This window comes from Pinus tabuliformis, chromosome Q (genome assembly GCF_031772625.1).
Source record: "Pinus tabuliformis cultivar Carrire ecotype Pingquan chromosome Q, CPIR1, whole genome shotgun sequence".
Lineage (NCBI taxonomy): Eukaryota > Viridiplantae > Streptophyta > Pinopsida > Pinales > Pinaceae > Pinus > Pinus tabuliformis.
In genome coordinates this window covers 441,658,217-441,681,004 of record NC_142296.1, presented here as the reverse complement: position 1 = coordinate 441,681,004, position 22,788 = coordinate 441,658,217, and the positions used below count along the sequence as shown (strand labels likewise).

The 22,788-nt window shown below is 39.4% G+C and overlaps 1 protein-coding gene across 1 annotated transcript in view; it reads right to left on the bottom strand.

Moving 5' to 3' along the window:
- The window catches only part of LCBK1 (long-chain base (LCB) kinase 1), a 140,251-nt gene that overhangs the window by 17,979 nt on the left and 99,484 nt on the right, over positions 1 to 22,788 (bottom strand). The window contains exon 8 of the mRNA XM_089386998.1: positions 7,808 to 7,970. Coding sequence (XP_089243124.1) covers positions 7,808 to 7,970 — 163 coding nt within the window. The remainder of the gene's footprint in view (positions 1 to 7,807; positions 7,971 to 22,788) is intronic.

Here is a 22,788-nt window from a genome sequence, read left to right as displayed (position 1 = left end):
CTTCTGCAAATATCATGCCATTAAAAGTCATGAAGCAACTAAATCTTAGCATCACCCGAACGTACAAAAAGTGTGGTTTCAACTCCAAGCACATTGAAGTAGAAGGCCTCATAAAGGATCTCAAGGTGTCATTAGCTATGAAACCAGACATATCAATGCTCATGGATGTTGCAGTCATAAACATACCTAATGTGTGGGGTATGTTATTGTCTAGGAAATGGGGTGCTACCGTTGGTCGTCAACTTCAAATGGACCTATCTTACGTCACCATTCCATAATCCGATGGAACTCATTTCATTCTCTATAAAGAACCCTTGTATCCAACTCATGTGGTGAAACCGAGCCCAATTCAATACTACAAGACCCCTGAGGCTGAGAAACCATCCCCTATTCTCCCTTCTCAAGAGATTTGTATCCTTAAAAGGCCCAATCAAAAGCAAAACGAGAAACAGAAGCTTAAGAAGGAGTTTAAGTTGGGGATGTTGTGTTGGTTGATAAAAACCCCATTCCTGTCAAAATTGATTGCAAGGTTGGTGAGGATTATTATTACATTGCTAAACTTGACAACGAACATTGGCCACAAGCAATCAAACTAAGTCGAATCACCCCTTGTCTTGATACTTGACATTGTGTTATACGCATGTTAGGGTAGGATGCATTGCATGTTGATTTTTGCATTAGAACTAAGATCATATTCTTTTATCATGATAGATTAGTTGCATTTATACTAACTTTGCATTTGGAGTAAATTTTATTTGTTATTGTTTTTTATGGCCTAACATAAGCATCGGTAATCATAAGGCGCCACAAAAACATGTTGTAATGTGTGCTTAGTATTTGATGTGCAGGTAACAAGTCTGTGGTCCCAAGAGATTCCTGGTGTTCTCATGACCTCCAGTTCGAGTACGTCTATGCACTCTACTGAGAGATCATGTCCTAGTTCGAGCCAGATGTTTCCCCGCCACCTGTGGGTGACACCCATTCGAGAAATTTTTTTCATAGATGGTCTTTAGCTGGTAGACAGCAGACCCTTGCAGCCACTAGATAGCTCGATGTTCCACCATCTCCACCACCTCATCCAGCCATTATGCTTCCTCGCCCGTCTGTTATGATCGTATGTTTGAAGGTGGGCCTTCCAACCCCGAAGGTATAGCTTTCATCATGTAGTTGGGTATTTTTGCTTACTTATCATGGACACTTTTGGACATGGATTAGTGGGGGGATTCTGTAGGAATTCACTGGGTAAGTTCCTCAGATAGAACACCAAAGGACACCGCTCACAAACAGATCACAGATCAATACACCAATACTCTTGACGTGGTTAAAACCCTCAAAGAGGGAAACAATCCACGGCCTAAGCCAACGCGGCCACTTCAGGCAATTTATTAATAAAAGAATGAAAATTTACATAAGCTTTTCTCATGAACAGTCACCCTACCAATGACCCTCCATGCTCTTTAAATAGAGATCATGGACCAATCGAGCGTTAAGCCACGGATCAAGTGTCGGTAATACGAGGAGAGAATGAACTGTCAGATCACTTCAGGTCTAAAACATATCGTGACCGTCGGATTGTAAGTTACAAATGTACATAGTAAAGAAACATACTTTACCTAACTCTACACTAGACCAAGTTATACTTAACTATTTCCTATGTGTCGGAATATCCAACAAGCCTATCCCCCCTTAGTGACAACTTCCTGAACTCCAACTATAAATCAAAGTTTAGTAAACTTCGCCTCTGTGAGAGCCTTTGTAAAGATGTCTGCAACTTGATCATCGGTTGAACAATATTGCACTTCAAGAACATGGTCATGAATGAGCTTTCTGATGAAGTGCATGTGTAGTTCAATGTGTTTGTTACGTTGATGTTGGACTGGATCTTTGCATAGTTGAATGGCACTTTGATTATCACACCAAAGTGTAGTCGGATGTTGCTGCTGAAAACCAAACTCTGACAGGATCTGACGAAGCCACAAGGCTTCCTTACTAGCTTCTACGACGCCACGATACTCTGCTTCTGCTGAAGAAAGAGAAATGGCACTTTGTTTCTTGCAAGCCCATGTAATAGGTCCAGAACCAAGAGTGAAGACATAACCTGCAGTAGACTTCCGATCATCAGGGTCACCAGCCCAATCGAAATCAGTGAAACCAACCAATAGAGGAGATGCTTCTGCACTGTAATGAATCCCAAACTAAATTGTACCTCAAACATAACAAAGTATTCTTTTAGCTGCTTTCCAATGACTTTCATGTGGGTTTTGCATAAACCGAGCAATAAGGCCAACAGCAAAGGAAAGGTCAAGACAGGTATGGGTCAGATACAAAAGTTTTCCTACAAGCTGACGGTATAAGGTAGCATCAACTTCAGGAGAAGTAAAGTGACTCAAAGTTTGGCTCCAGACTGAAAGGGAGAAGGGGTTGGCTTACAGTCTTCCGTGTGAAAGTGGCGTAGAAGATCACAGGCATACTTGGACTGGGAAAGGGAAATACCTTCCTTGGATTGCAAGACTTGAAGACCAAGAAAATAATGCAAGTGTCCTAAGTCTGTCACTTCAAACTGCTCTTTAAGGCTAGACTTCACTTGGTTTATAAGGTTGGGATCACTACCAGTAAGGACAAGATCATCAACATAAAGAACAAGAATGATAAGATACTTACCCACTTTCCTGGTGTAAACAGTATTGTCAGAATGACACCTAGAAAAGCCGACATACAAGTCTGTTTGTATAAAGCCAATAGGTTGTTCCATATAGATTTCTTCATGCAAGTCCCCATGCAAGAAGGCAGATTTAACATCCATCCGATGGACTTCCCATTTGAAAGAGACACCAAGGGAAAGAACAAGGCAAATAGAGTTCATTTTGGCAACAGGGGAGAAGGTTTCAGTATAGTCAATGCCTTCAACTTGTGAAAATCCCTTCGCAACAAGACGAGCTTTATGTTTATCAACTTTTCCATCTGGCCCATACTTGGTTCTATAAACCCATTTGCATCTAACAAGTTTTCGTCCCTTTGGAAGAGGAATAAGATCCCATGTATCATTTGCCAATAATGAACAATATTCTTCATTCATAGTTGCGTCCCAATCTAGATGGCTTGAAGCTTCTGCAAAGGTGTCAGGATCATAATTCGTTGAAGCTTGAGCCAATAAAGAAGAGGCTCTATCGAACTGAGAACGTGTGCGTCGTTGATCTGTAGGATCACCTGTAAGAGCACCTGCTGCATCCCAAGTAGCACGGACCCATTTTGGAAGCTGAGGAGCTGAAGGAGGATCCTGAGAAGGTGGGGGAGGATTGTCATCCTCACTGTCATCATCTGAAGAAGAAATATTTTCAGAAGTAGAAGGGATAGAGAGAGGTGGCACATCTACCGAACTAGGCTCGTAGGCCGATATATTTTCATCAAACTTTACATCTCTTCTAATGATAACATTTTTGGACTTAAGTGGAATAAGTCTATATCCTTTGACATCTTCAGAATATCCAACAAAAATACATTTCACACTCTAAACTTAGTTTCTAAATTTCTTTCTTCACACTTCCAAAAACACCAAGTCACTTAAAACTTAAATCTAATTTAATTGAGCTCCATCTTCTTCTTCTTTAAAATAGTAGGAGTGCACTTACTATGTAATTTGCACAGTTAATTGCTTCTGCCCAAAAATTAAGACTAAGTCCTTTAGATTGAAGCATACAATTAGCCATTTCCTTTAACGTGCGATTCTTCCTTTCAGCTACACCATTTTGTTGGGGAGTATATGGAACAGTATGTTGCATTTGAATTCCATTCTCAATGCAAAAGTTGATGAATTTGTTGTTAACATATTCTCCGCCATTATCAGATCTTAGCTTAAGAATTTGATGTCCAGATTGTTTTTCAACAAAGACCTTAAAGGCCAAGAACATGTTAAATACTTCACTCTCGAGTTTTAAGAAGTATACCCAAGTGCGTCTAGAGAAGTCATCAATGAAAGTTAAGAAATACTTGTAGCCAGAGAATGAAACAACTGGTAGTGGACCACATAAATCACTATGCACAAGTTGTAAAGGGGTTGAGGCGTGCCAAGAAGCACGTTTTTCAAAACTATCCCGGTGATGTTTTTCGAGTACACATCCAAAACAAATACCATCTATGCAAGATAACATAGGAAGACCTGTCACCAAATTTTCTTTACATAGATTTTGAAGGGAGCGATAGTTTAAGTGACCAAATCGCTCATGCCAAAGTTTGCTCAATTCATCATTATGAGCAACAAATAATGAGGGGAAAGTTGATGACCCAAAGTTGTTAAACTTATACAACCTTGTAGAATCATCAGCAATGCTAGTAGCTAAAATCTGTTTAGGATCTCTTAGGTCCTTAATTACAACATCGTGAGGTGAAAATTCAACGGTTTTACCTTCACCTGAATGAGTTATCTGATATACAGATAGAAGGTTGCAAGATAAGGTTGGAACACATAATACATCATTAAATTGACCATTGTCTAGATGAACAATTCCAGTCCTACAACACTAAGAGATCTATCATCACCAACATATATATTTTTGGTGTTACAATCATTTAAAGAAGAAAACATGGCTTTGTTTTTGGCCATGTGATAAGAAGCTCCAGAATCAATGAGCCACTCATGAGAATGAGAAGAAGAAGACACATTTAGTGCATAACCAGACCGAGATGCTTGACAACCACATGCAGAAAGTGTTATTCCTGAAGATGAAGTTGAAGTTGAAGAGTGCTCCAAATGGATGTTATGCTTCTTCATTGTTGCTTCCAAGGCTTCCATCTTCTTAAAGCATTTGGATTCTAAGTGGCCATCTCGATTACAAAAGTGGCAATGTCTATCAGTCTTCTTCCCTTTGTTTTTATTTGCCTTATCATTTTGTTGAAATGATTTTTCATTTTGAGACTGAAATTTCTTAGGACCCTTGTTTGGGTTATGACCATTCTTTTAGGATACTACTTCTTAGGATTCTTTGAACTTGGTTGTTGTTGGGCAGCGAAGGCTTTCTTAGAATAGTTTCCAAGATTAAGAAGACCAAGATGTAAGAGTTTTTATTGTTCTCTTATTAAAGAATCAAAAAGGCATCAAAAGAGGGGGACTTGTAGTCTTGTCCTTGAGAAATAAAGGCTTCTCTAGTAGAATGGAAGGTGGAAACAAACACAGAGTAGGTTGGTCCCAACTTAGTAAGAATGGAATTGATAAGGCTACCATGTGGCTGGCCTGCAGTTAACCTGCGACCAACTCGCACATGCGGCTGTCGTCAAACTTAACACGTGCGGCATGGTCAAACTCAGTTATACAGCTAGTCAAGAGTCAATTATGTCTCACACGAGCGGCATCTAAGAGAGATGGAAAAACGATGAAGATGAACCAAGACAACAGATTTCTCCAATTTCTCCTCCATTAGAAAAGATACAATGAACTTTTTATGTTGATCATATGCCTCTCACATGCTGCCTATTTATATAGAGCTCTAAGGTTGACTAGAGACCCATCTAGGTGGCTCCTCATCACAAGAAAGCCCTTCACTAATGGACACTACATCACAAATCAACATTAGACTAGAATTGTTTACCCCACTATTGGGTGAAAAAACCCAATCAATAAACAATTTAAACCCACTCTATAAAAGATAGATCACTCCATCCTGGAGCACAATGTATGATTGTGGGCCATTTACCCTTAGCCAAATCATCCTGTCCCCAAGGGTAAATGTATCAATCTCCCCTAGTTAAATCAGCATATCCCAATGGGAGAAAGTTTGCCCCTGGGCCATTCACCCCTAGTCAAATCAGCATGGCCCCATGGGTGAATGTACCATTCCCCCACTAGTCAAATCAGTATGGCCCCGTGGGAGAATGTTTGCCCGATGCTGCAAAAACATCAACACCAAAAGGGACCCTACAACTCCTAAGAAAATGTTGGGAGAATTGCACATAAACTCTTTTGTCAACAAACATAATGCCCTAATAAGTATCGTGCATTCAAACATGGTTCTTCATGACTTGGAACAATATTTCCTCCCATAACCCAACAAGAAAAAGTTCTGTTGTTTTTATTCTTCACCAACTAAGCCTTAACGGGCCTCCTTAAGGATTGTGTTCATTTCCTCCAAACTATAACCTCGTGGCATTTGGTTTGCTCCTATTCAAGATAGAAGACTGTTAATCAAAAATAAGAGCACTACTTTCTTTACCAACCTCCATCACCCTTCAATTGGTATAATCATAGAGAAGGATCCTATTGACAATAATTGTTCTCAGCTTCATAATCATAGGGAAGGAACCTATTGACAATAATGGTTGCTTTATCAACACGTTCACCAAAAGTGCTTACATGGGGCTTCATAATAAATACAATGGAAATACCTAATAAGTAATGTGAGAACTTTTAGATAGCATATATTCTCCTCCTCCCTGAGGCACTATAATTCTTTTCTGCCCTTGTAAGTCATTTGTTTGCGAAGTATAGAGAGTAATCCACTTTCATTGTCCCTTTCTAAACTAGCACGCATCTAATTGCCACTAGTGATGCTTCAATGTCATTTCAAAACTCCTATGAATTCAAAAACACAACATCAGAGCAAATATCAATATCATCCTCAATACTTTCAAAACTTGTTGCTTTTCTACTCCACACTCACAGTTTCATTGTTCAAATCAATGTTCCTCCATCTGATTTATTTGCCAATGCCTTCCTTTCAATGAAAAATCAATTGCGCCAAACTCCAAAACAGAATTCTCCTTTACCAATGTAATAGGTTGTTCTAATGAGAATCGAGATTGCAATTGGCTCCAGTCAAAACTGAAAAGAAACATAATAACAATTTTCCCAACTAACAACATGACTCCTATTCAATCTAAACCCACCATCAACAATACGATGCTCCAAGGCGGTCCCATTGAACTCCACATTAATCTTTGTCCCTGTATCTTCTTAGATGGAAAGTGGTTCTCCTATAAACAGATTATCTGCCAGACTACCACCCAACTCAAATCAAACAGTTTCCCTATCGAGGTAATTTTTGCAACAATTTTATACCTTGATGGTCTTCACAAGATTTCATCCAACATTGTGCAATCCACGTTCTAGGGATTTTCCCCAGGAACCTATTTGCGCACATACAGATATGTTGTTAGTATGCTTGCTTTTCTTTCAACTTTCATATTAAAGGGGGCTCTTGTACCCCTTGTTTTGTATGGGCTCTCATGATTGGTGTAATTTCTAGTCCCTTTGACCCAGCTTGGTAGTTGCTGCACACTGATATGAATTTCAATTCACTTCTCTACAAGTGTCATAGCTTTTACAGGAATAACAACTTTCAACGATTGATATGTAAGACTCAAACTATTTTGTTTCATCTCCTCTCTTATAATCTACTCCTTTTATCAAGAGTTGTAAGATCCATAAGGTCGTTCTGCAAATTTTGCACGTGATAATTGAAGATGATGCTTACCAGCAAGCAGATTACAACCATTCTGACAGATGCCAATCTGAACTCTGCAAAGCAATTACAACTCTGGCATGGCTTTTAAAAAGGAAAAAACAAAGGTGTTTGGAGGTGCGTTGCAGCAGTCAACATTGTATAAATTCTTATACAAGTAACTTATAACAAAGGCATGGATTAAAAATTTCACTTTATTATACTAGTCATCAATAGATAGCATATGCTGCCAAAAAATTTAACTTGAGTTCAAAACTTTTACAATGAAGTAAATTACTTTGTCTGCTACAGAAGTACCTATCACATTCAGAGACATAAGCACCCTCACAGATTTGAACTACCACATCTCTAAAAGCAAACCATTTGCCTCACCTTTACAATAGCCACTGCAGCCGAAATAGGATCTCTGACTCCCAACACTGTCCACACAAGTGAGTTATCAGAACCTGCAGGAATGATGCCTATTGGAACCGTCATTGCCTCCTTTGGGTCATCTCTGCTAATCAAACCATTAAGGACCTGCAAGAAGAAATTCTCATGGTAAAGAAAATGAAAAATATGCCAATATTTCAAGAATCAGGAAAGAAAGAACAAAAAATTTATTGAGGTAGTCACAGTGCTTGGATTAAATCAAAATATAAAAAGTGTTAATGTAAAATTATTTACTGCTCTTCATAGAACTATGGCTACTTCCATCCATTACATAAACATGAGATAGTTCAGGCATCTGATACAATGTAGCCATAATATTCATCAACGGAAAACTAAAGATGTGCAAATGTAATCGTGTGAACTTAATAAATCATATAAGACAGGCATAAAATGAATCTGATCCACTGCTATCCAATAACTATTCCTCATCAACAGTATTCCCTCAATCAAGTTTGCAAACTGGGAGAAAGGGCAGGAATCTATGGCATTTTTACCTATATTTAAAAAATATGTCAACAAGTGGATAGCTCTAAAAGAAAAATCAGCCTAGATGCATCTTAACTCAGAATCTGTAATATTCCAAATGGAAAAATACCGTAGATAACAGAAGCAATGAACTACCTACAGCTACAAAATTCAGAAATGCACAACCATACACATTTGAACACAGAAATATGAAGAAAAACTCTAAGTCATTGTATTAATTTTGATAAATATGAGTACAATAAATGAGATCAGAGGAACCTGGGCTTGCTACTGCAAGCTATGGCAAGAACCCAGGTGTGACTACAATGCTCAAATGCTGGAAAGATCCCCCAAGAAGAATTGCGCATGCCCAGGAAGAACTGCTAGCTGCTGCTAGAAGGAAACTAGAGGAACTGCTCTAAAGAGTGCCCGGAATGAGCTAAAACTCTTATGGTGGCCTCCTCACTAGATACCCAGCAAGACCCAGAAATATCTCACGAACCCAAGTGGTGGAAATGGTCCCAGGGTGAACTGCGCCCTCCTCCAACAATTTTTGTTGTTGGCTACTGGATGGAACTAGGAATTCTTCCCTCAAAAGTGCTCAGAAAATTTTGCAAAATTTATCCTAGCCTTCTCACACCAAACCCACAAAAGCCCATAAAGGGTTTGGGCTAGATCCACAAGTCACTCACTAGTGCCCCCAAAATGGTGCGAGTTCCTCTCTATGTTGAGCAATGTGCACTGCTGGAAATAGCTCAGCCAATACGTTCCACAATAACCACCAGAATGCCTCCCAAATTCCTGCAAATCTCCCCAAAAAAACACCTTCTATTCCTTGCCCCTATCTCTCCACAAATTCTTCTCCCTTCTTCCCTTGCATAGGCTAAGCTAGAAACCCCTATGCAATGCTCAAAGTGAGAGAAATGGCTCCTCAAAATCCCTACCTCACAGCCCAACAAATTCACTACAAAATCTCTGGCTATGTGTGGGAAAAACTCCTGCAAATCCTCCGGAACTCTAGCAATCTATAGCTGATCTCAATTGGGGTGCTTCGAACAACTTTTGTGCCCAAGGAAAATACGCACCAGCTGGAAATGATCTGCAATGTAGCTCCTTTAGAAGTCCTGAGATAGACTTCTCTCTACTCTCCTAGGGTGACACTCGGAGTTCACCAAAGGTAGAGGTGGAATTCCCGCTTGGGAATCCCTCGTGCTAAACAGCGCAGTTGACTTGGCTAAACAGCTCAAGAAAACTTGTGTTCAGAAGTTAAATTGTCAAAAGATGCAAATGAAGGCCTCTTCTCCTTATTTATAATTGTTGGCCTCCTTCTCTCCCTTGGTGGCCCCCACTCTTTCTCTCTCCTAATTCGCACCCCCTCCTCTTTTCTCTCTCCTCCAAGAGTGTGAGTTCCCTTCTTGGGCCGAATTTCTCTCTCTTGTGGGCCCCACGTTCCACTAGAGCTGCAATTTCCCTTTTTCCTCCTAAGTCCCAATGCCGGAATTTCCTCCTCTTCCAAAAATCATCTCTAATGCGGAGAATCAAAATTGGGGATATTACAACATTTATCAAGCGCCAAGAGGGATCAAATCTCTCAAGGTACAAACCTCTTTTTTGAGTGCAAAACATGGGGAAAGGTTTGCACCTCAAGAGATTTGATCCCTCTCGAGTCTTGGCGCTTGATAGATCCATTTTGCGCATTTCATGTTGTAAAGAAATGGGTTTTTTATTAGAACAAACCATTTTCAGAAGCACCAGATGCATAGCCTTAGGTTCCTCTTGCCCAATTCACTCATATGGTCTCCAAAATCAGGGATATCATCTCCAAAAGTTAACAGGATCTAATAAGTTTTTCACCTACAGAAGAAGAGAACCTTAACCTTCAATTCTCCAAAATGACATTAGGGTGAGCTCCCATTGTCTCTATAGAGATTCAGAAACCACCCTTCCCACTTTCCTTTAATATCTGGACTTTAGGTGTCTAGCTCTTTTCCTAAGGGAAGTATTAAGTTTCGAAAAACTAATTTTATAGAACCCACCAAAGATAACTTGTTAGGACAATCACTTCCTTCTTTCCTTGGGTAGACAAATCTTTGTAATCAACCAGCATCCAAATTAATGAGACCCTACATTTCCTCTAGACCTGCAATTAGCAAACCAATTCCCAAAAGAACAAATAGGAGGATTCACTCATAACACGGTTTGTCTACAACTTTGATGTGCCATATACAACTTTTTATTTAAGAATTTCCTTCAAGGGACCATTTTGGCAACAAATTTCCTCTGATGGTCCATGTGTCCAACGGGGGCACATAGAACACATGGCCTAAAAAGAGTCTTATTTCGGAAGTTTGTACCTATAGCTTGCTCTATTTGTTACATAGGGCTCTCCTTTTCATTTTTTTGTCTTAGCTTTAGGTACTCTATTGCACTTTTGGAGAATTTTTGTATTCCCCTTTTTGCCATTTTGATGTTGTACTTTACAATCCCTTTGACTAATTTTGGTCATCAATCCCTTTGACAATCCTTTTGACTTGAATAGTATGAAGCCAATAGTTGAAAAAAAATTCCACATTGAAACTTATGAAATCTTTGATTTTTAACTTGATTCAATTAAATAGCAATGCTTAGACAAAAGCTATTTGGTTCTCAAAAGAGTATTATTACAACTTGTTTGTTTGACTATCAGGCTCATGATTAAAATCCCTAGACGAACTTGAAAGCAGAATTTAGGTCGAATGCCATAGATGAGCTTTTAATTGAGTCAAGGATTTAATTCTAGACAAACTCTTTCACTAAGTTTGTTTTGAAAATGCTTATGAGCATGACGAATGGCCTTTCACATTGGCAAATGTTCAAATGCTAAGGTTTTCCAATTCTATTTCAGTTCATCGAGATTCTCTTTTCTAATGCATTGACATGTTCAGCTATAAATTTAGCTAAATCAGAGAATCAATTCAAAAAGGTTTCCCAATGGGCCCAACTTCGTAAGTAGTGGCAATAGAGGCCCTCGGTTATCTACTACACCATTTTACTCAAATTAATGGTATTCCACCCCTGCTTCTGTTGATTTTTCGAGTGCAGTTATACAAGCACTTTATTCTGAAACTTGATATTTATTTCCAATAATGTAGATGTTTATTTAGCACTTCAATGTACCATTAAGCAATCACACATTCAGAAATTCAACCATAAAGACAATGAAGCAATAGAGATCACAATGCACAAGAGAGACACAATGTTTACCTTGGGAAAACCACTTGGGGGAAAAACCCAGCAACCTTCTTTTTAGAGAAATATTCAATTCAACAGGAGATATTACAAGACAACCACAAATATGCCAAGTCACACCTCCTTCACTTTGTCCACAAAATCCACCTTGAGCATCTCAGTCAAGATCTGTAGTAGGGTTGAGTTTCGTCCTGCTTCTCTTCACATAAAGGTTCAGATTTGATGACAAGACTTCTCTCTTGATCACAAACTTCTTTCCACAGAAATCTCTGGCTTGATCACAAACTCTACTTCACAGAAATTCAGGCTAGTTCACAGGTTTGAACCACAGGAAATTATGGCTAGATTACAGACTTCACTTCTTAGAAAACTCGACCCTATCCACAGAGATGGACTACAGGACTCTCAGTCCTGTACACAAAGATAAACCACAGGAATTCGGCCATTTCTCACAGAGCATTCACCACAGGTAACTCATCCCTTCACAGAGATTTTCCATTGAAGATTTTGGCCATTTCCACAGGAAATAGTCACTGATATCTCAGCTCCTTCCACAGAGAATAGATCAGCTCCTTAATCACTTCAATCCGCTCCTTAGACTCCTTCGTATGGCTGGATAGAAGATGTTATATGATGATAATCTGAATTCGCACTTTTGGTGGAGGTCAAATGACCTTATTTATATAAATCTGGAGGGTTCGAATAGGTGCATCTTGAGGCAGAGCCGACTTGATCAATAGGTGGACCGACTTGGCATCTTGTAGTGTCAAAAATTCAAATTTGAGAAATTCATTTTCCCTATTTTGAAAGGCCATGAAGAAAATGCTTTATAAAAATGTTCTTTTGACAAACAAATAATTTTGTCTTTCATCACAAGCAGGAAGAACATGCCTAATATAATTTTTCTTGCATCACAAATATAATTTATATTTTATCTTTATAAGTACAAATTACGCATTAAAAAGATCGACCATAGCTACAAAATTCAACACCTTACCCCTTGGAACACAATGTTGGGTAGATGATCAACAACCATTTCGCCAATCATTCTTTCCAAACCATCCTAGAGAAGGAGGTGTCAAATCACATCTTCAATTTCATTAAGATTTTTAATGAGGCCTCAACCTCTAATCTGCAAAATGACCAAGAAGTAGTGCTACAAGTTGTCCCAGAATGAAGGGAAGCCATTAATCAAAATCAAACACAAATCCTAAGCATCTATGGGGCCCAGAGGGGTTGGATCCAATGGTGGAATGTGAGGAGATATTCGCCATTAGGAGCGCTTCAATTTGTTGATGTTATTAGCTCGGACAAGTGCCTTTACATAGGCTTGGTGTCTAACATGCAAAAGATGTCAGCAACCATTTTGCTAATCATTCTTTCCTAACCATTGTAGAGGAGGAGGTGTCAAACAACACCTTCGATTACATTAAGATCTTTAATGAGGCCTCAACCTCTAAGTTGCAAAATGACCAAGTAGCGCTACAAGTAGTCCTAGGTTGAAGGGAAGCCATTAATCAAAGCAAACACAAATCTTGAGCATATGTGGGGCCCAAACATGTTGAATCCAATGGTAGAAAGTAAGGATATTTTCACCATTAAGAAACATTCAATTTATTGATGTTATTAGCTCAAACGGGTGATTCTGCATAGACTTGGTGTCTAGCATGGAAAATTCAAATTGCCTGTTTAGGTTCTTGTTGGAAAATGCAAAGTGGCAGCTATTAATTCCAATTTTCCTGTACCTTAATTTGCTTGTGAACTTAGGTAGTCTTCTTGTGTTCTTTATTTAGATCATTTCAGCAAACAAATATCATGAACAAAAACAGTAACATCAGAGGACACAGAAATTAGGCTCTTAGCCAAGGGAAAACTGAGAAAACTTTCTCTTATAGAATCTGCTTCCAATGAGACAACAAAGACCCAACCCTAGACCAAGTCCTTCTCCAAGTACCAAGTCAACCCATCTACCAAGTCCTTCCTTGATCTAGCGTCAACTTCGACTTGCCAGCTTCAATACTGCAACTTCGACTCTATAGCAGCTGCAGAAACCCTAATCCAACTTCCTCTTGAGACCTTCCTAGAGCAAGACCACTCCTCCTAAGGTCAACGACATCTAGATAAAGTATTCTTCCTTCCAGCAACAAGAGACTACACTTCATCCTACTGCAACTCGGATCTGCAATTTCAGCCTCCTTTGTAGCTACAAAAACCCTAGACTTTTGCACATGTGAGAGAGAGATAGCCCAAAACAAGTCTTCTTCTTCTTCTAGACCTTCACTCTTCTTGTCTTCTTGCTTCCTAGCTATAGATCGAACTTTTTCCTTGAGATCAAACTTCTTGGTGAGTGAGTGACAAATGAGGTCGAACTGCTCCTTTATATAGCCTTTCCAAGGGGTCGAATTCCCTCCTTTAGGCCGACTTGTACTTTTGGAGTTTCCAGGACTTTCTAGACTCAAAATAAATTCTTTTTCCAATTACATTTTGCCCGGAAGGGTCTTATAAACATGATGTTGACTCCTTTGACTCATGACAATAAATCCTAAGACCTAACAAACCCTAGAAGCATGAAGAACATGCTTTTACCTAGAAGACCATCAATAAGAAGCATGAAATCCATGCTTCTTTAATAATAACCTTTTCTCTTTCTTCTTTTGTTTGTTATATAGGATACATATTGAAATGAGTACAACAATTATGAAGACCGAAACTAGTTACATTTTCAACACTCCCTCTTAACTAGGGAGGTATTCATAATTGTACAACCAGTACAACATCATTCTCAAACTGAAGAGTTCTCATAAGAAGAGTCGGATTGATAAGCCAATTGTAAGCATCATCATTATGACCAGCATTGTCTCTGAGGCCTAACTAGACAAGCTTTACTTCATTCAAGAGCATTATGCTGGGAGGCTTTATGTGTGATACCACACTACCTCTACAAGGCACATACCCCATCCAGATGTTCACAAGGTATGTCCTTTTAGGACTATTCTTATCTTGGATATCCATTCCTAAGTCCTCAAAGAATATCGGTCCTCTTTTACCACTTTTCTCTCGGATACATGTCCCATCCTCAAAGAGTATTGGTACCATTCCTTTCTTGGATGTTATATCATCAAGGAAACCATAGATGCTTATCCAATCCTCCACCATTCTCTCTTTATCACATGAAAAAGAGAATGCACATGTGATGTCTGACATCACTCCCTCTCAATCAGCAATGCTTTAAAACTTCGACTCCGACACGAACTCGGCTGAGGGTCGACTCCTACTCCGACTCTGACTCAGTATTGACTCGGTCGGCTCGATTTCAATGACTCAGTCGTTGTGAAAAATACATTAATTTTCTTTTTTTTATAAAAAACATAATTTTAAATATTTTCATTCATGTTTCCAAACACAGCATTAGAACATAGATAGAAGACAACATATGATCAAAGCAGGCTCATGTATATATCCATTATATCAAAATGGCACCCAGTGCACTGTCCAATACATACATGATGATGATATAGAGATCAAAACAAAAACACATAACCAAGGAGGCTAGAAATGGCCTCTACAACAAAAGTAAATTGTGACCAGTACTACTGGCTAGTGGCGTCACTGGCTACTGCTAGAGGAGCCAAGATCATCTGGATCAGAGCCAGACAGGGGCCCCATGGCTCCTCCTCATCATCATCTCCAACTGCAACTATAGAAGTGGTAGCACTAGCAGGCTGTGCAGCAGCTGCAAGCTGAGATAGACGAGATATGTGCTTCTGTCGTGGCTCCACAGAAGAAGCGCCTGCAACTAGAGGACTTGGGGTTGGCCCTGAGGCTGGTACAAGTGGATCAGGATATGCATTCAACTGAACATTATGTTCGAGTGCTGCCTCCACCTGTAAATCCAAATCAAGATCCTCATCAGAGTAGACTCTACCCAATCTGATGTTGGATCAATGTCTTCCAACACAATGGGATCTGAATCAGGTCTTTTGTTCAGCAATTGGTTGTGTCTGAGCCGAAGGTTGTATTGGACATAGACTAGATCATTTAACCGTTTTTGATCCAAATGGTTTCTCTTCTTTGTGTGAATCCTCTCAAAGACAAACCAATTGCGCTCACACCCAGTAGCACTGCAAGTTTGACTCAAAATACCAATTGCAAACCTCTGCAATTCAGGACAATGGCTACCAAAAGCCTCCCACCATTGTGTTGCAACAACCATAGGAGTGTAATGAGTTTGCTCAACAAAATTACAAATTATATCCAACTTTCAAATTATAAACGATTTAACAAAATAAGTATTAAGAATTTGAAAATTGAAATGTTTGTTTACTTGGCTCATCTACTTCCCTTGCAATCTTGGCTAGGTTCTTCCCAAAGGTACTTGAGGCACTGTTGAAGGTTGTGGCCTATCGGTGTATCTCCAGCTAATCACACTCCAATGGGATCATGAGATCAATGCAGTCAATCAATCCATCTCTAACCTCCCCCTTCAAAGCTTTTGTTGCCTTAGCTTTATGATGATACCGAGGGTTCAAAAAATACCCAACTGCATGTATAGGGCAATGGAGTTGATTGTTCCATCTTTCATCAATGATTGCCCAAATGGGCCCATACTTAGCCACTTTATCCTTGTATGCCCTCTTTATTTGCTCCTTTGCTTGATCCATAGCCTCATAAATGAAGCCCATAGCCAATCTTGCCCCATCCTCCAACCGCAACACCTTAACTAATGGCTCAACAAGCTTCACAATCTCTGTTGCCTTTCTCCAAAATATTTCTTCATTAACTTTCTTTTTCAATTCTTTGCCTTCCAGTTTGTGAGACCACTGGCATTGATTCCATTATTCACTAGAAAAAATCTTTTGCAAGTTTCTATGTTGTGAAAGCATAGATTGCAATGTCAAAAAATGAGTAGCAAATCCAGTGATGGCAGGCCTAATAATATCCCTGCCCCCTGTGTGTTTCCTCATTAGGCTCAAAATCGATGAATGATTATAGATAAATTTTGTTAGGCTTTTGGCATGATCTACAGTGTTTTTGACCCAATCTAATTTGCCAATATCCTCAAGCATGAGGTCTATGCAATGTGCATCACATGGGGTCCAAAAGATGGTTCTGTGCTTTTCCTCTAACAGTTTACTAGCAAGAACATAGTTAGAGGCATTATCCGTGATGACTTGAACAACATTAGCCACCCCCACCTCCTCAACAACCTCATCCAATAGCTGAAACAACAATTGTCCATCTTCTACCTTATGAGATGCATCAACTGATTTTAGAAACATGGTTCCCTGTGGGCAGAAGATAAGAAAGTTTATGATGGCACGGTTTCTTTGATCAGTCCATCCATTTGACATGATGGTACACCCTGTTCTTGCCCATGAGTCCTTGAAATCTTTCAAATACTCATTAATGGAGGCAATTTCTTTCTGCAAACAATACCCCCTTAGCTCATGCATAGTAAGGCCTTTGAAGCCTTTTCCAAAAGCATCTATGGTATCAAACATAGGCTCATAATATGGTGAACGGGAAGCATTGAAGGAGATATCAGCATCATACCACCATCTAGCTATGTAGTCACAAGCAGTCTCCCTCAATTCTTTCTTCCAATGGTCATCTAAAGTGGGTTGCAAATGACTTCTACTAGGTTGAGGACCATGAGCATCTGATGGAGAGGAGGGAGTGAAATAACTTTTGATATTCATATCACCTGCTTTAATTTTACCCTTTCCCTTTTCTTGAATAGACTCAAAAGAGGGAAGAACATATCAGAAGGGGTTGGATGCATCAATACAAGGGATAGAGGAAGAACCCTCAAAATCAAAATGGGAGTTGGTAGCCAGCGTTTTTTGTATATTCCTCTTCCTCCCAATTTCAGCCTCTAACTCTTTTTGCCTAGCCTTATCTTCTTTAAACTTCTCAAAGTTGGCTAACAAATCCTTCCTAATCTCCCCAATTTTTGGTGAGGTACATGGAGTAATTTGGCCTCTAATCCCCGCCAAGTGTTGTTTCAACCTATTAATGCCCCCATGACCTTCCTTAATTTTCCTATGGCAAAATTTGCAATGCATTTGACTATCAACCATTACAGCATATGCCCAAGCAGTGTCTTTCACCGTAGGTGCCATTTTTTGACTTGGAAATGAAAGCAAACAATCTCAAAATGAAAACAAAACAAAAAAACATTGATTCAATGTTCATTTCTTTCACAAAAAACACTCTTTACGATTTCTAGATTTGCACATAAAATTTAATAAGCAAAAATAGATTTTTACAAGTGAAAAAAAATACCTCCAGGCACAAACTGCCTCCTCAAGTTTGCTCCAAGAAACCAACTCCTCAATGCTACTCCAAATGGTTGCCCAAGAAGCTCCTCACTCCAGCTACAATGCTTGCCCAAGACTCCTCACTACTGCTCCAAAAACAAACTCAACAACTCCTCACAATCTCTCACTGAAATTCTCACTCAAATGCATGAGATGGTTGTTAGAGAATTAGAGGGGTTGAGTGGGTTAAGTAGGGTTTAGGAGAGGGGAATGGACCCCAAAGACCAAATAGGCAAACTATAAACCAGTTTGGAGTCCCCAAAAAAACATCTTTTTTTTTAAATCGCAATTTTCCAGTTTTTGTGGGCCGATGTCACTAACTCAGCCAAGTTATAGCGGGCTCGGCCGAGCCAGCCGGGTTAATACCGCGTCGGCCAAGTTGTTAGACAACTCGGTCGGCTCAGTATTAACCCGGCCGGCCGAACCGAATCCAGGGCTGAGTCACAAATTCAAGGCCTGGCTCGGACCAACTCGACCGAGGCAGTTCCGAGCCAGTCGATTTTTAAAGCAAAGTCAATCAGAGAGGATAACCCTATTCCCTTTTGATTATGGAATAGATCCTTGCTCCTATCAAGGAGACTCCTTTATTCCCTCTCAAAACCAGAGAGGATTCCATACTTCCTTTCTACTTGGGAAGTCATCACCACAAGCCTTATAGCTTGTCTTTATAAGAGTATCAGCTACTTGTTCTTCATAGCTACATGGCTCCCTCTGTCCTTCGCATCTCTTGCATTGAGCTTCCTTCCGAGGTATCATGGAGCCACCTTCACTCTTCAATCTTGTGACGAGATCCAGGTCATCTTTATCACTTTCATCTTCGACAGCATAAATGAAGGCATTGCATTGAGCCTTTCCAAATTTCAAGTTGATCATAGCTTCCTCATGAAAGTGATCTCCTTTGACCTTCAGGTTATATTTTCGAATTTCTACCTTTCAATCCCAAGATGGGCACATTTTGACTTCACAATTGCCATGTACGAGATATTGAGCTTCCCGAAACGTTCTTCATACATTTCAATCCATACAGTTAAACTTGCCTCAACTATCATCATGTATTCCTGCAACATTCTTCCAGGTAGCAAAATAATATGTTAACCAGATAACCAATAATTAAAAATAGACTTACCTCCTCATGATGACCTTCTCGTCCAGATATCAACATCCTTATGGTCCATCTCCACTTGAATCTTCCTTCATGCATCAAAGTGCCCAAGGATCGAACTTGATTACCAAGTTACAACTTTTTCTTTCGGAGATTATACTGGATGTTAATCATTATTTTACATATTCTAGAGAAAGTCTTAATCTTTTATAAATCCGTAAGTCAAATTTTTCCTTTTTAAACAACATCCAATCATACTAAAGCATGTTACAAGATTATACATGAATCTTATCCAAGGGTCACTTTTAATGTGCTTCTTATTCCATCATCTAGCTATATATATATTTCACAAGGGTCGGCATCCTGACCCATTGCATTCCTTCATCCCTTTACTAGTATTGTTTCCACATTACATGGAATGTATACTAACTTTGTCATAGTGCTTTTCCCAAGAACCTTCCATAATGATGGTTCTTCCAAGATCATAATGATCCATCTAAGCAAGATGACTACCTCTAACATAATGTTAGATAATGCCTGGATGATCAATATGCAAAATGGTCTATCTATCTATTCTTAAAGACTAGATGACTTCTACAAAGCAATCTTAACCAAGTAGACTCTACATATGCTACTATCACATGCTTCTCTCTATGATGTTATGCAAAATCAAGACTCTTCTAAAGTAAACAACAATGCATGCTATCCTAAAGGAAAGACCAATTTTACCAAGAACCAAACAAGATGCCTTCTTTAATAGTAAAGATCTTTCACTTCTTCTTTCTTTGGCTTCTTCTCAGGTTCTCCTACTTCCTCAGCTATGTGAGCCTCACTTCTTTCCTTTCTCTTGTTGTTTTGTTGGCTTGGACAGTCCCTTTTATAGTGTCCATATTCATTGCACTTAAAGCATTGAACCTTGGACATATCTTTCTTCTTGGACTTCCCGAACTTTCCTTTCTTCAGCTTCTTGACTCAAGCTAGAAAGGCTTGAGATTGCTCATTTGATCCAATGTCATCTTTTACCTTGATCCTTGATTCTTCCAAAATGCATTGTGCCCACAACTCATCAAAGGGAGTTGAATCTTTCTTAGAGTAGATGCTTGTTGCAAAGTTGCTCCATTCTGGTGGCAATGCATTTAATACACAAATGGTCATTTCCGAATCAGAAATTGTCTCTCCAAGCCCTTGCAAGTGATCTCTTAATTGAGAGATCTTCATCAGAAAGGATGCCATGTCCTCATCCTTTGATTTCTTCATCTTGTATAGTTTATTCCACAAAGACATCTTTTGTCCTTATGTTCTTACAGAGTTAAGGTTCACTAGCTTATCATACATCGCCTAAGAAGTTTTCAAATTTGCAACAAATGGAACAAGAGGATCCTTGATGGATTCAACTATGATCCTGTGAGCCTTTACTTCCCCTTTCTTGTACTTTGCTAGATCTTGAGTTTTGTCTTTGCTAGGTTCAGTGATTTCACCAGCAACATACTCCATAACCTCATGGTCAGTAAGTGCCAGGTCAATCCTTTTCTTCCATGCTAGGTAATTTGATGCTCCAACGAGCTTATTTCTCTCCTTGCAGTAAGAATCCATATGACCTGCAGATTTAGGCATAGATTAATAATATGATACTCACTTGAAAACGAAGATTCTTCTCTTTCTTGATGATGTCTTCAACTTCCTTGATGCCTTCAAGATCTTTGAAGAGACTTCAATAGTGTCCTTGAAAGATGTCTCCTAGGATTCCTCCAATAACAACTTCCAAGAGTGATTAATGATGCCAAGATCCTTTGATGCTTCAAATATGCCTTCCAAATAAATCCCTTTAAGGGAGATCAACAACCTTCATGTAATCTTCCTTTCAAGCCTTCCTTTGATGAGAGCTTGATGTAGACTTGATCTTATTCAATGTAGAAACCTTTCTTCTAGATCAATAGGTCTTCTACTTCTTTTCCTGTGTCTTTTCACAAAAGATTCCCCTTGACAATCAACCTCTTTTTGTGTCCTTCTAGTTGCCTTCTCTTGTTCACCTTAGCTCTGATTCCATGTTGGAAAATGCAAAGTGGTAGCTATTAATTCCATTTTTCCTTTACCTTAATATTTGCTTCTGAACTTGGTTAGTCTTCTCATGTTCTTTATTTAGATATTTTCATCAAACAAATATCAAGAACACAAACAGTAACAATAGAGGACACAAAAATTTGGCTCTCAGTCAGCGCAATACCCCTCCAAGGGGAAAACCCGGAAAACTCTTCTCTTCTTATAGAATTTGCTTCCAATGAGACAATAAAGACCCAACCCTAAACGAAGTCCTTCTCTAAGTGCCAAGTCAACCCTTCCTACAAGTCCTTCCTTGAGCTAGCATTAACCAGCTTCAAACTGCAACTTCAACTTGCCAGCTTCAATACTGCAACTTTGACTCTGTAGTAGTTATAGAAACCCTAATCCAGCGTTCTCTTAAGACCTTCCTTGAGCAAGACAGCTCCTCCCAAGGTCAACGAGGTCTAGATAGAGTATTCTACCTTCTAGCAACAAGAGACTACACTTCGTCCCACTGCAACTCAGATCTGCAATTTTGTCCTCCTTTCTAGCTGCAGAAACCCTAGACTTTCGCACGTATGATTGAGAGAGAGATAACCCAAAACAAGTCTTCTTCTTCTTCTAGACCTTCACTCTTCTTGTCTTGTTGAGATCGATCTTTTTCGTTGAGATCGAACTTCTTAGTGAGTGAGTGACAAATGAGGTCGAATTGCTCCTTTATATAGCCTTTCCAAGGGGTCAAATTCCCTCCTTTGGGCCGACTTGTACTTTTGGAGTTTCCAAAACTTTCTACACTCAAAATAAATTCTTTTTCCAATTACATTTAACCTGGAAGGATCTTATAAACATGATGTTGACTCCTTTTACTCATAAAATAAAATCCTAAGACCTAACAAACCCTAGAAGTATGAAGAACATGCTTTTACCTAGAAGACCATCAATAAGAAGCAAAAAACCCATGCTTTAATAATATTAATTTTTTCTTTTTCTTCTTTTGTTTGTTACTTAGGATACATATTGAAATGAGTACAACAATTATGAAGACCTAGACCTCTTTCTGTAGTTTGTCAATCTTGGGCTGACTGACTTTGTTTCATTGTCTGGGCATTTCCTTCTTGTCCTCACTCTAACATCTTTTCATTCGGTAGCCAAGAGCGAAACATTCATGGTGGCAACCGAGCCCACATACAGAATGGGGCTCTCCCATCCCAAACAATGTGAGGTCTAATTGGGACTTCACGCCGGGGAGACCCCCTAGTTGTTGGCGGGATCTAGCACAATCTATAGAAGGGAACCCATATATGCTAAGAGGTCAGTCAATAAGAGCATCGGTTCATGACAGTGACAACTTGTGCAAGTTGCGGCACAAGCAAATGGCACATTTGCTTCACAAGTCTTAACCTATATTATAGGCAATTATCACTAGTCTTCCAAGGTTTAATGTAGAGCAGCATGGTGTTTGCAAAGGGTGTGCTTTGGGCAAGTATGCCAAGATTGTTTTCCCAAGTAATGATTCTAGCCCCAAAGGGGTGTTGGATCTAGCACTTTCAGATGTGTGCTCCTATGTCAATGGGGTCCCTGTGTCGGTACAGCTATTATGTGACCTTTATAGATTATTATTCTAGAAGGACGTGGATCTACTTCATGAAGGCCAAGGATGAGGTCTTCAGTAGGTTTCGAGAGTTCAAAGCACTCATGGAGAACCAAACAAGGAGGAAGGTCAGAGTCCTTAGATCAAACAACAAGGCTA